The sequence below is a fragment of the Macadamia integrifolia genome, chromosome 9 (genome assembly GCF_013358625.1).
Source record: "Macadamia integrifolia cultivar HAES 741 chromosome 9, SCU_Mint_v3, whole genome shotgun sequence".
Classification (NCBI taxonomy): domain Eukaryota; kingdom Viridiplantae; phylum Streptophyta; class Magnoliopsida; order Proteales; family Proteaceae; genus Macadamia; species Macadamia integrifolia.
Genome location: NC_056565.1, coordinates 40225472 through 40238817, shown reverse-complemented (window position 1 = coordinate 40238817; position 13346 = coordinate 40225472). Strand labels below are relative to the sequence as shown.

The 13346-nt window shown below is 37.7% G+C and overlaps 1 protein-coding gene across 1 annotated transcript in view; it reads right to left on the bottom strand.

The window, feature by feature from the left end:
• Nucleotides 1-626: 626 nt before the first annotated feature.
• The window catches only part of LOC122088338 (prolyl 4-hydroxylase 1), an 87895-nt gene continuing 75175 nt past the window's right edge, over nucleotides 627-13346 (bottom strand). Inside the window, exons 10-11 of the mRNA XM_042657572.1 lie at nucleotides 2198-2290; nucleotides 627-958 (exon numbers count right to left, since the gene is read on the bottom strand). Coding sequence (XP_042513506.1) covers nucleotides 851-958; nucleotides 2198-2290 — 201 coding nt within the window. The 3' untranslated portion in view covers nucleotides 627-850. The remainder of the gene's footprint in view (nucleotides 959-2197; nucleotides 2291-13346) is intronic.

Here is a 13346-nt window from a genome sequence, read left to right as displayed (position 1 = left end):
TACTCTCTCCCTCTAGATATCATGGTCTCCCTCCCACCCCCCACCCCCCACCCCCACCCATCTCTCTCTCTCTCGGAGTGATTTGAGTATAGTGATTAGGGTTTTGTGAAAACCCTTAAAAGTGTGCAGGAGCCTAAATCAAAGGGAACACTAAAGCTATACGTGTGCGAAAGACTTACTACAAAAGGGCTAAAATTTCATAGACTCAGCACTTATGAAATTTCACCATTGCTTATTTATTGAATGGCCGGCCCTACTGATAGGACGATCCAAATCGTTTCCACATCATCTGACTAACAAGAACACCATGAAGGAATATCTCATGACATTAAACCTATAATCTCTAGGTAGGGAGAGGGATCGCTACCTAGTTGCATAGCCACTGCACCACCAGCAAACAGGCCAACGAGGGAGCATGTGGTGGCATCAACCACGGAAGGCATGGTGATATTTTGAAGCTGCCTATGTCTGAACATAGGTGTTGCATGACCTGGTAGCATTCCTTTTCCAATCTAGTTATTATAGTTTTAAAAATGTGTAGCCAATGCATGAGGCTCTTGCCAGTCTGGGGAGGGTCATTTTGTATGTAGCCTTACCCCCGGTTCATGGAGAAGCTGTTACCACAATGATAAAAATGAACAGTTACATTATGTCATATTATTCTTGGATGTACACATGAAAGGAGCTGAACAGCTAAGAATGAAACACTATTACAGAAGTCATTCTAAGAATGAAACACTATTACAGAAGTCATTATTCTTGGATGTACATATTATGAAAGGAGCCTGCCTATATATATTTTATGATTGATGATGTGAGGGTTATGAAGTGAGCTAATTTGGAAATAATCTCAATTTGTGGCTCTCTGCCTCATCCATTTTGTTGCTGACCACTTCTCCCCAGCCAATACTTCGCATCCTCCATGCAGGCTGTTCATGTCTGACTGTCCATCTAGCCCCTGAAGAACAGAACTCAAAAGATAATCAAAATTGGAACCTTAAAAATGAAACTTTTCATTGTTCATCAGGACTGCAGTTTAGTGTTTTACTAGCTAGGGACAGTTTGAAATAAAAGAGAATATTTTGCAACACTAAGGTGAGACATATGATTGCATCATGGTCCCCATATTTGACACCTAGCCTATACATGGCAACCTCTATCCAATCAAAAGTTTGGATTTGTCCAGTTGGCATGTGTGACAGCAGAAATCGGTTTTTTCCAATCTATACCACCACAGCTGAATCATTTTTTCCTATATACCATCCATATTTGACTTAAACAAACAGTATCTGAAGTTTCATTTTAATGCTTAATTTTTTACTAAAAATTCAAGTTATCATCATGGTTAACCCTGGGGTCTGATTTGTTTGGATTCATTGATTTTTCCCAAACATTCAATGGCAAAACAAGGGGAAATGCTAGTTTCATATGATGTTTGTATGGCCTACATTTCACAGGAACAGAATGATATTTATTCAGATTCCCCTCCACATTCCCTTCAGATTTGCCAAGGGTATGTGTGTCTTTGGTCAATCAAATCCACCCTTGGGCTGCTGGTATTAAGTGGATCCATGCTCACACTTGCCAAAACATTCTCAGTAGGCATGAACATGAATCAGGGAAGCAGCTATTCCATGGGTTCACGTGGCACCACATAAAGTAGATGAGAGAACTTCTGAACGACGTCAGAAAACTTCTGAATAACGTTTGACAGGTAGGGCTCATAGATCCAGATCTTCGTCTGTTTCACAACTTTAGAAGTCCATGCAAAATGAAGCCTTCATCAATTTGATTAATTCCATTATGCGGCTAAGTCAGACAGGCCATCAACAAAAACAACCCTAAAACAAAAACAAAAATGATGAACCTAAAAGAAATTAAAACTCTGGTTCTAAAATGTTGTCACTAAGATATGTAGAATGGACCCTGGGCAAACCGCCCAATCATCTAATGCTTAGCATGGTCAGTTCATTTAACATTTTTTAGCAGCACACCCATCAAGTGTATGACTCATGTTTACAGCTATGAATATGCTACTAACAGAAAATTTCAATCATATGAATATCCCAAATTAATTGGATCAGTTTGCTCATGCATCTAATGGTTTGTTCTACCACATGACTAAGGATTTCAGGGAGTACATAAAAAGCCTTATTATCAAATTTGACTAGAAAAAGAGGATGCAAAGAAAACAAACCATGCTCCAGAACAGCACTGCGTCTCCTTTGACCGGTTTTACACACAACCCCTTAATTGTCTTCGCCCCACAGGTACATTCACCCGATCCAGCCTGAGATCATTTGAAATATAAACCACAAGTAGAATAAATACACACAAACAACCCATCAAAGGGGAAAATTTTAATTAGACAAAGACCCCACAAAGGTATAGTAATGTGGATCCGGGTTCCGAAACCGGAATCAAATCACTTATGGGCGCATTCAATTAAGCAAAAAAACCCAAATCTAAGGTCAAATGGAAATTTGGTAATAAATCATGTTTTAAAGGGGATTGTTAGGCATGTGAAGAAAAGGGACACAAAGGAGATTATTAATTATTGTTTGGGGGGTAAACTAGGAAAAACGATTAATTAAAGGGACATGTGGGGTTATAGATAAAAGAGATCATGAAAAAAAGGAGGGGGGGGGGAGATGGTTACAGCCACGCAGGCTCTTGCACCAAAACTCATTCAATTTTTTTCTTCTTTTCATGATCTCCCATAACTTGGGTTACATGCTAATTTATATTAAACCAAAATGAAAACTTACTTAATGAAAACCTAAATTGAAATAGAAACTCCTAATTGCTTCCGAAATTAAATTCTAATAAAATAGAAACACAATAAAACTAAAATTGAAAATTTCTACTTGCTTAATAGCTACCCCAACATAACCCAAAATAAAAGATTACATATCTTTGCCAAATAAAATAAATATTTTAAACATCCTACTAATCAACTACCAAACTTGGATCTAGTTCTTGGTCTGGGCTCTCGAACGGGTTCGGGTTGATCCATCAAAGCGCTCCTACATCAATTCCCTTGTTGTTAAGAAAAAAGGGAGAGGATCAGCACCACTTGATCAGTATCTACAATCAACGGCTTCAACAGGGTAAAGATCTAGCACATCTTAAGACCAATTGTCACAATTCCCTGATGGTCGTCAACAAATGATATAACTTTGATTGGAATTTGATGGCGGCGCTTCACAACTGAAATCGAACCATCAATCAATTCTTCAGATGCAACCTTTATCGGATCATCAAGTTTATCTTGACCATCACGTCTAGTGTCAACCGGCTCTTCCTCCTGTTGCGCAATGACATGACCGTGTCCATTGCCTAGGAATTTATTTCCCATTTTGTCATAATCATCAGAGAGATTGATATAGTTTTCTCACTCGGGATTGGGGATCTCCGCTCTACGTCTAGTGCCTTGACCATCGTGACCTTACTGTGTGTTTGAGTGTAGGATGGGTGTCTCTACGGAAGCAAGTCTTACTGTAATGGCCTCTAGACGGACAGCTTTAAGCACTTCTAGATTAGCTTGGAGAACTTTCAAGGCTTCTTCATTCCGTTGAAGTAGTCTTTCCCATGATTCAGGTGAGATTATGGTGGTAAAAGGAGGGGAAGGCTAAAAGAGATGGGTAGTAGGGGAAATCAACAATAAAGTAATTACGACAAGAGAGGAAGGCTTTAAGACTTAAAAGAAACTGTGAGGAAAGAAGAGTCGTCTTCTTCCTTGCTTCAAAAACCCATGGCGGAAAGACCAGCCCCTTTTGAAAGAGAGAACTCCATGTGTAAAGGTTTCTGTCTCTGCGAATCTGGGAAAAGGGTCAGAATGCCAATTTATATTGAGGGCTTCCATTAATAAAACCACTAATGCATAACCAGGGAGATCCTACTTCTACGGTCCATATCTGATTTTGTCTTCGATTCTAATGTAGGAATATCAACCGAAGCCAAGTCTATGGAGTTTCAGTCGCCCTTTGTTGTGAACCACCACACAAGATTTCAAGAGGAAAGGAAGAGGATCGTAGAAGATCAAACCACACCTCTCAAGCTGTACTGTCATTGGATGTAGGAGCCAAACAGGAGAAAAAAAAAAAGTCGTAACATATTGATGGGGAAGGGAGAAGAGAGAGAGAGAAGGAAGTGGGGGAGATGTTACAGCCACGTAGGTTCTTGCACCAAAACTCATTCAATTTTACTCCTCTTTTCATGATTTCCCATAACTTAGGTTACATGCTAATTTATATTAAACCGAAATGAAAACTTACTTAATGAAAACCTAAATTGAAAATAGAAACTCCTAATTGCATCCTAAATCAAAGTTTAATAAAATAGAAAAACAATAAAACTAAAATTTGAAATTTCTATTTTCCTAATAGCTACCCCAAAATAAAAGATTACATATCTTTTCAAAGGGAATGGATCTGGGTGGATATGACTTTTGCTAGGTTTTCCGTTTGCGATACTATGAGTAAACTTGTTTTTCTCGCTACCATTAACCAGATTTGGATGGAGTGTAACTATAGGAAATGGACCTCCAACTCTCGCACGGTTCGTCAGATTTAGGACTCCATCTCATTTGATATTAAAACAAAAACTGCTAGGGTGACCAAACTTGTATTGTCACCCCAAGGAATAGTCACACTATTGTATCCTAGGGTCTCCCCCCTTCTTTTCTTCGGACCCCCTCCTTTCCCTGAGGGTGGATCCTTAGTCCCTTCCTCCCCTCCCTTTCTTATGGTTTTGTATGTATTTTCTCCTCCTTTGGTTATGAATTGTTAAATATCCTACTAATTAACTACCAAACTTGGATTTGGTTCTTGGTCCGGGCTCTCAAATGGGTTCAGGTCGATCTATGAAGCGCTCCTACATCATATAGGCTTACCAAAGAAAAAAAGAAACTTTCAAATATAATTTAACAAACCCTACAGTAGCGGGAGCCTTGTGCATTGGGTTGCTCTTATTTTTATAACTATAAGTCATACCTCTATTTTTGGTCCTATCAATTGCATCAGGTAGAAATATTAATGTAGGATCAAATAATAGGTGTCACAGCTTAAGGCAAACAAGGCGCTTAATGCTAGACCAAGTGATAGTTTTTGTTTTCCCTCTTTTCTAACATTATTTAGTATGTTGCATATACCTCGTATCATAAAAAATCAACATTAAGCCACATCAAATCATCAAAAATCAAAATTTAAAGAAATTTTCTTGTTTTATAATAAATTTCACTTTAAATGATTTTATTTTTACATGAAAATAGAGCACAAAACCAGTTTTCCAACAACTTTAAGATTACTTAAATCTGAGTTTTAATGACAAAGTTATGTTCCAGTCAAACTTATTTGAAAGTGTGCGAATGCTGTTAAAATCGCATAAATGAAATATAAATTTATAGATATCAAAACAAAAGATTATTTTACCCGACTTTTGGTATTTTGAAGTGTTTTACTATGAGAAGATATATGAAATTATCAGAATTGAAAAAAAAAAAAAAAAAAAAAAAAAAAAAAAAAAAAAAAAAACCCCAACATTTGAAAGTTGAAAATCGCTAGTACAACCCAAAAAAAAAAAATCAGTTTTTGTTCTTGGATTGGGGGTTAACTTTTTATCTTTTTAGAATTTGATTTTTAAACTATTTTTATTGGATTTAAATAGGAGGGTATTTGCTTATTTATGAATAATATCTTAAACAAATGATATTTGATATAAATAAGTGTTGCGCCTTGCAGTAAGGCCCAATAAGGTGAGAGTCGCCCAGACTCCAATAAGGCTCCCTGGACGCCTAGGCAATGCCTTGCAACTATGATCACAAGTTATTCGATCCCAAAATAGGATTCATTGATAAGGTTCTAAAACTTGGGATCGATCAAGGCGGATTGATGCAGATAAGTCACTTAAAGGGTTTATTTTATTGGAAATAAGCCTTGTGTGGGTTATGTATGTGTTGGCCTTTGATCCGAATGGTTTTCTTTGGAATAGGCCACTTTAATGGGCCCAAAATATGGGTAGAAAGTAGGAAAACAAGATTTACTTTATTAATTTAGTTAGAGTCCTACTATTGATGTGAGTTGTTTGTTTTGTTTGAGTCCAACTCAATGTTGGAGTCTTAATTATGAGTCCTATCATGAGTCCAATTATGTTTTTTACTTGGTGGACAAATATCTTAAGTCCTAAGCTAAGTAGGTTTCCTGTTTTGAGTCTTCTATATAAGTTTGTAAGGGGCTACAACAATGGCAACGAATTTGATTGGATGAAATTTTCTCTTGCTATTTGCAAAGATTTTCCTGAGATAGGTTGTGTTTATCTACTGAGATAATTGAGTGTGAGAGACCCAGGTTGAGAGAGTCATTCTCCTACCCCCTTTTCGGAAGCCAAAGCATGTCACATTCTTCTTTTTCTATTCTTTGTTTTACAAGTAGTTGTTTACTCTTATTATCATCTTTCATTCTCTTGTTCCTCCTGTTGTAAAGTATTATTATTAATTTTATTCAACTAGAATCCTAGTTTCTAAAAGGTTGGATGTCGCATGTTTTTTCGGATTAAGCAATTCAACCATTGATCATATTCAACTTTTGACCAAACCTTCTATTTCATTAAAATAGAATTTGTTTCAAATCTGAGACAATCCTGATGGTCAGATCTGAAATATTTGTAAAATACCAATTCTGCCCATCCCTTCTCAAGATCTGGAAAAATTTTTTGTTTCGTGTTCAAATAGTTATTGTTTTTTCCGTTTGTTGATTCAAGTTAACCCATAGTTGTCACGGCGACAAGGCAAACCAAGGCGGTGGAGGGTTGTCTAAGCGCTTAGGCGAGAAGGCACCCGCCTTAAGGCGAACAAGTGTTATTTTTTATTTTTCCTATTTTCTAACATTATTTAGTAAGTTATATATACCTTGTATCATAAAAAATCAAGATTAAGCCACTTCAAGTCATTAAAAATCAACATTTAGCCACATCAAATCATAAAAAATTAACATTAAGTCATATTAAGTTATAAAAATTCAACATTTAGAGAAATGCTCTAATTCTATAATAAGTTTGACTGGTCAAATGATTTTATTTTTACATGAGACTTTTTGTATTAGTTATAACATAAAACCAGCTTTCTAACAAGTCTAAGATTACTTAAATCTGAGTTGCAATGACAAAGTTATGCTTCAGTCAAAGTTATTTTTAAGAGCGCAAATATTGTTAAAATCGCCTGAATGAAAATAATTTTATGAATATCAAAACAAAATATTATTTTACTGGACTTTTGGTTTTTAACAATGTTTTAACACGATAGAATTTATAAAATTTTCATAATTGAGAAAAACCCTAGCATTTAAAAGTTGAAAATCGTCCCTATAACCAAAATCCAGTTTTTGTTCTTGGACTGGGGGGTTGACTTTTTATCCTTTTGGAATTTGATTTTTAAACTATTTTTATTGGATTCAAATAGGGAGTATTTTCTTATTTATGAATAATATCTTAAGTAAATGTTTTTAATATTTGTTAAGTAAATGATATTTGGCATAAATAACTGCCGAAACACAAGGCGACATGCAGTGCAACAAGGCGGCTGTCGCCTAGGCCCCAGGCAAACCGCCTGGACGCCTAGTCGTCGCCTAGGCGACGCCTTGGCAAATATGAGTTAACCATTGAAAAAATCAGAGATTGTTTACGCTCTATTACCTAATTTTGGGATGAAAATTATTGTTTTGCCCCTCACGGTAGTTTTGTTTTTCCTCCATAGTTGCTGTCTTATTTCACTCCTAGTCTTCATTATGTGCATCTGAACTATCCTTTGAGTGTAGATCCTTGTCAACCAGCTACTACTTTAATTCTTTCAAGTATAGTACTACATCACCAATACCAATCCAGATCGGCCTGGATCAGATCGTATCGGACAGTTTTATCCCTACTTTTTAATAAAATCAGTTTTTATTGTGTTTTTACACTTGGGCCTTACCTGTGTATCAGGACTGGATCAGTCATGATCAGGGATCAGTCAAGGCCGATACTGACCAATCTGATCTGAGTTTTAGAACGGTGCTCACAGATAAGAACAGTAAGTCTGAATATGGGACTTGAAACCAACTTATAACTCCACAAATATCACTTCCAACAGATATGTACTAATAGACCCCCACAACAGTAGTAATATCCCCACACAAAGACACAGTAAACAGATTAGGAATACCCAGTCACAGGTAAGAAAATAGGGCAAATCTGAGATAATTTGCCAACACAAGATCTCAGGTAGGGAAAGAAATTACCAATAGTTATTGAAGGCCATAATATAAACTAGATCTCAGAAAATCAGTCAGATATACTGACTGAAAACAGATTCTGGAACACTTATTGAATTAGAGCAGATATAGGTTATTTCCAAGAACTCAATGAAGAATCCTCAGATGGACTCATACCGTGGATCGAGTGAGGCCCTGGAGGTGTTTAGCAAATCTTCAAATTATGAGCTTCAAAAGCTGCAGGGTCAGGTAGATAATTGAAGTTGACGGCTGCCCAGAAAAATAGCCTTCACTGCTGCCGCAGGCATTATACAAGTAGCAGCAACAGAACTTTGAAACTGGATTGTAGGTACGTGCAGATAACCTTAGAACAGAGCTTGAATCAACAGGTAAAAACAATGAAGATAAAAGAGAAAGAAGAGAAATCAATGGAAGAGAAGGAGGAAGAAGAAGATAGATAGGATTAGGCCTCTCACCCTCTAATAGTTTAGGCATCCCACCCATCAACTGATGATTCTCTGATTCTCTCAGCCATGAAGAAAAACTTTAAATTTCATTAACTCAACTTGCATCCAAATACTTACGAGACAAAGCATTACACACTAGGAAAGTAACAAAAAATAAAACAAATAACAAAAAGGAAACTACTTCGTATCTAAGACTTTCCAAGACTTAAAAGTTGCTTGCTAACAAGAAGAAAAAAAAACAAAAAAAGGAAATTGTTTACAATATGAAAAATGGAGAATGTTTGTCTCTTTAACTGATCACACACGTCCTCTATTTATAATATATAATCATGATAGAAGTACAAAACAGAAAACATAAGGTAATTACAAGAATACCCCCATCCACCCGCCCCACTCTAAATAGGGTCAGTGGAGGGGGAAAAGCTCCAATGTGCCTTCGCGGCACACTTACTCCTATTCTAACACTCTCCCTCAAGTTGGTGCATAGATGTCACACATGTCCAACTTGACTAAACTAAGATGAAACAACTTTCCAACCAGCCCTTTAGTGAACACATTAGTACTTGATCACCAAACTTCACAAAAGGAACACAAATCAAGTCAGCATCCAACTTCTCTTTGATGAAGTATCCGTCAATCTCTACGTGTTTGGTTCGGTCATGCTATACTGGGATGAGTAATATTGATAGCAACCTTTTTATCACAATAAAGCATCACAGGAAGACGAACAGGTACGCCAAATCATCCAAGAGTGTACGCAACCATAATAAGTCACCAATTCCCTGTGCCATTGCACGAAATTCTGCTTCAGCACTAGATCTAGCCACCACATTCTGCTTCTTGTTGCACTAAGTGGTAAGATTCCCTCCTACAAAGTTACAATAACGAGAGATGGATTTTCTGTCAAGCGAACCAGTCCAATCAGCATCTACATAAGCTTCAACTCGGAGGTGACCATAAGGAGATAAGATGATCCCTTTCCCTGGAGCTAACTTCAAGTACCACAAGATACGCAAAACTGCTTCCATATGAGAGGAATAGGGATCATGCATAAACTGACTAACTAAACTCATTGATGTAGATCGAGCTGTCAAAAAGAGAATTCAATGCTGGCCCAATTCTGGTTCAGGTCTGGTTCAGTTTTGTACATCAAACCAGCCTTATTTTTCTCCAATCGGATCAGCCAACCTGCTGTTCCTATTCACGCAGGTACTGTTCACATGAACAGTACCTTGGGGTCCAATATTGACAGCTGGTTTGGGAAAGATGCTGCCAGCACTTGTTAGGATATTAGATATTAGTTTCTATTTTTATTTCTTTGCTTTATCTTGGCAAGTAAGCTTTGTAACTTAGGAATATTTATTTCCTTTTTTAGTTGGTTTCTATTTTCTTGGTGAGCTAGTTAGTTTCCTATTTTGTTGGTCAAAAGAAGCTTATATTTTGTAACTTAGCTTAGTTTCATTTTTATCATTAGTTGTTAGTTTTTAATTTACTCTTACTTGGTTAGCAAGTTAGAAGTTAAATTAGAAGGTTTTATTTTCAGCTTTAGTTTCCCTTTTTATTATGTCTTTGTGTCCAATCAATGTAAGGCTATTGAAAGCCCATCAATTATAATGAGAAAGGAGATTTGAGTTAAACAAAAAAAATGACTTATGCTGTTGTGCTGTGGGATGCAGTTGGGTGAGATGCCTAAACCTGAGGGTGAGATGCCCATTCACTAATTCTTCTCCCCCTTCTCAACCTTCCATCGAATTCTCTTTCTTTTCTTATTTTCCTTTTATTTCTTTGCTGTGAGAGAGTGTTTGAGAGTTAGAACCAAGCGTATTGGAGGACATCTTCTCTATTAAGCTAGAATTTTCAAATCCTGCCTGGGATTAGGATCACTTGTGGTTCTAGTTCTACATTACTCATAGCCATAGTAATATCAAGTCATGCATAAGATAGAGATATCGGTTTCCCTACCAACTGTTGGTAGCAGCCTTTGTCAACTGGTTCACCCTCCTTTTCCTTAAGCTAGGTACTAGCTTCCATAGGAGAATCAGAAGGATGACAACCCAACATACCTTACAACATCCAATTCGTCTTCCTCGTTACCAGATCCTGAAAAATGCAATGGGAAGGAAAAAAAATGTTACTTTACAGTTTAGGTCCTTGTTAAGATTACTCATGGATAGCAAATTAGTAGTAAAAATAGGGGATATGTAAAACTGAAGACAGAGGTGTAGAAGAACACTTAATAAAACCCTTTCCGGAGACAGATGATAAGGTGCCATCTGTTACCTTAACTTTATCTCTGCCTGAGGTGGGTGAATACTGGTGAAATAAACTGGAGGAACTGGTCATGTGATCAGTGACATCGGAGTCGATGATCCAGGGAGTGGAGACGAGTGACGCACAATGATCACCAAATAAAATACCTAAGTGAGCAAAATTGGAACCTAAGGGGACTAAATTGGCTGGTGTTGAGGAATTGGAAGCCTTGAACATACGTCTAAAAGCCTGGAGTTACTCCTGGGAAAGTCCTATATCAATTGCAAAAGGACCGTCCACAATCTCAGCCTGATGGGCTTTAATTTTGGATCAACCCCGAGCACACTTCACCTTAAAATCAGTAGGTTTTCCATGGAGCTTCCAGCAGTTTGCCTAGGTATGGTATGGCTTGTGGCAGTGTTCACATTTAACAATCTCCTTGATGGCATCACCAGGTCAATTTGCTCCCTCAGAGGTAGTAGTGGATCCAGTCTGTAGGGCTGAGATTTTCCAGTAGTCGGAGTATGTAGCAAGGAGTCACAACATTCCTCTGTATAAACCAGGGGCAAAAGACTGTTCCAGAGTAGGGAAGGGAGATTTGATAAGCGCCTAAACACAAATCTAATCATATTCGATATTCAAACCAACCAAGAAATCATACACCCTAATTTTATCCACATGTTTAGTGTAAGCAGAACAGTCATCAACAGTGGTGGATTATAATCTACAAAGTAGTCTAGTTCATACCACAGGGTCCGAAGTTCAATATAATATTTGGACACAGAGTTTCTGCTAGGTAGTGGTACACGAACCTTCTTCCGAAGATCAAATACCTAAGCATCATTCCCTAGTCGCCCATAGGTTTCCTCGGTAGCAGCCCAAATTTGAGAAGCAGTATCTGACAGCAAAAAACCTATAGAAATAGACTGATGAATAGAACCAATCAAGTAAGCCATTACCAAAGGGTCATTATTGACCCATTTATCCTGAGGGGTACCCTCAACATAGGGTTTCTTCAATTAGTTAGAAATAAGGGAGGTTAGGGTTAGAGATAGGAAAGAAGATAGAGAAGAGAAAGGAAGAAAGAGAGAAGATGGAGAAGAGGAAATGATGTTGGAGTGAGCTGAATGCTCCCCTCACTTATATTAGCTTCAACTAATATTGAATTATATATTCCTCCCCAAGAAGGTGAAAGAAAAATAGAATGAAAAACAAATAAGGACCACTTAACATAAGACAATTCCTAAAGTACCCCTATTACATACACTCCAACACTCCCTCTCAAGCTGGAGAATAAGTGTCATACATTCCCAACTTGCATAAGAGGATACTGAACTAGTGAGGAATGAGCCCTTTGGTGAATATGTCTGCCAGTTGATCACCTATCCTCATAAAAGGTGTGCAGATGTTGCCAAAGTCAATCTTCTCTTTGATGAAATGCTGGTCTACTTCAATGTGCTTTGTTCTATCATGTTGCATTGGGTTGTGGGCAATATGCTTATAGCTGCTTTGTTGTCACAGTAGAGTCTCATACCCCAACTCGAGAACCAACCGACGCAGCCAAGTGAGTTCACAAACTCCATGAGCTATTGCCCTGAACTAGATCTAGCTACAACCGGTTGTTTATTGCTTCTCCATGTGTCCAAGTTACCACCCACAAATGTGCAATAACCAGATGTAGATCTCCTATCAGAAATTGATCCAGCTTAATAAACATCGGAATAACCTTCTATCCTCAAGTGATTGTTCCTGGCATACAAAAATCCTTTTCCTGGAGAGGACTTCAAGTATCTGAGGATGTGGTACACAGCATCCAAGCATCCACTCTTAGGTGTATGGATAAACTGGCTCACTACTCCCACTGCATAAGAAATGTCTGGGAGAGTCAGAGACAGGTAAATCAGCTTCCCCACTAGCCTCTGGTATTTCCCTGCATCAACAAGGGAAGGGTCACAATCTTCGACTATCTTATGATTCTGCTCAATAAGAGAACTTGCCGGTTTACAAACCAGCAATCTTGTTTCTTTCAACAGATCTAGCACAAATTTTCTCTGGCATACATTAATTCCCTTCTTAGACCTTGATAGTTCAATACCCAAGAAATATTTCAAGTGTCTTAGATCCTTGATCTCAAACTGTTTGGCCAAATAAGCTTTCAGCCTAGTTATCTCCTCATTGTCATCTCCAGTCACCACAATATCATCAACATACACAATCAATGTTATGATGGTGCCATTACGTCACTGGGTAGATAATGTGTGGTCTGCTTGACTCCGGGAATATCCATTCTTCAGAATGGCCTGTTTGAATCTCTCAAACCAAGCCTTTGAAGATTGCTTCAGACCATAGAGTGCCTTCTTTAGGATACACTTTACCATCAGCA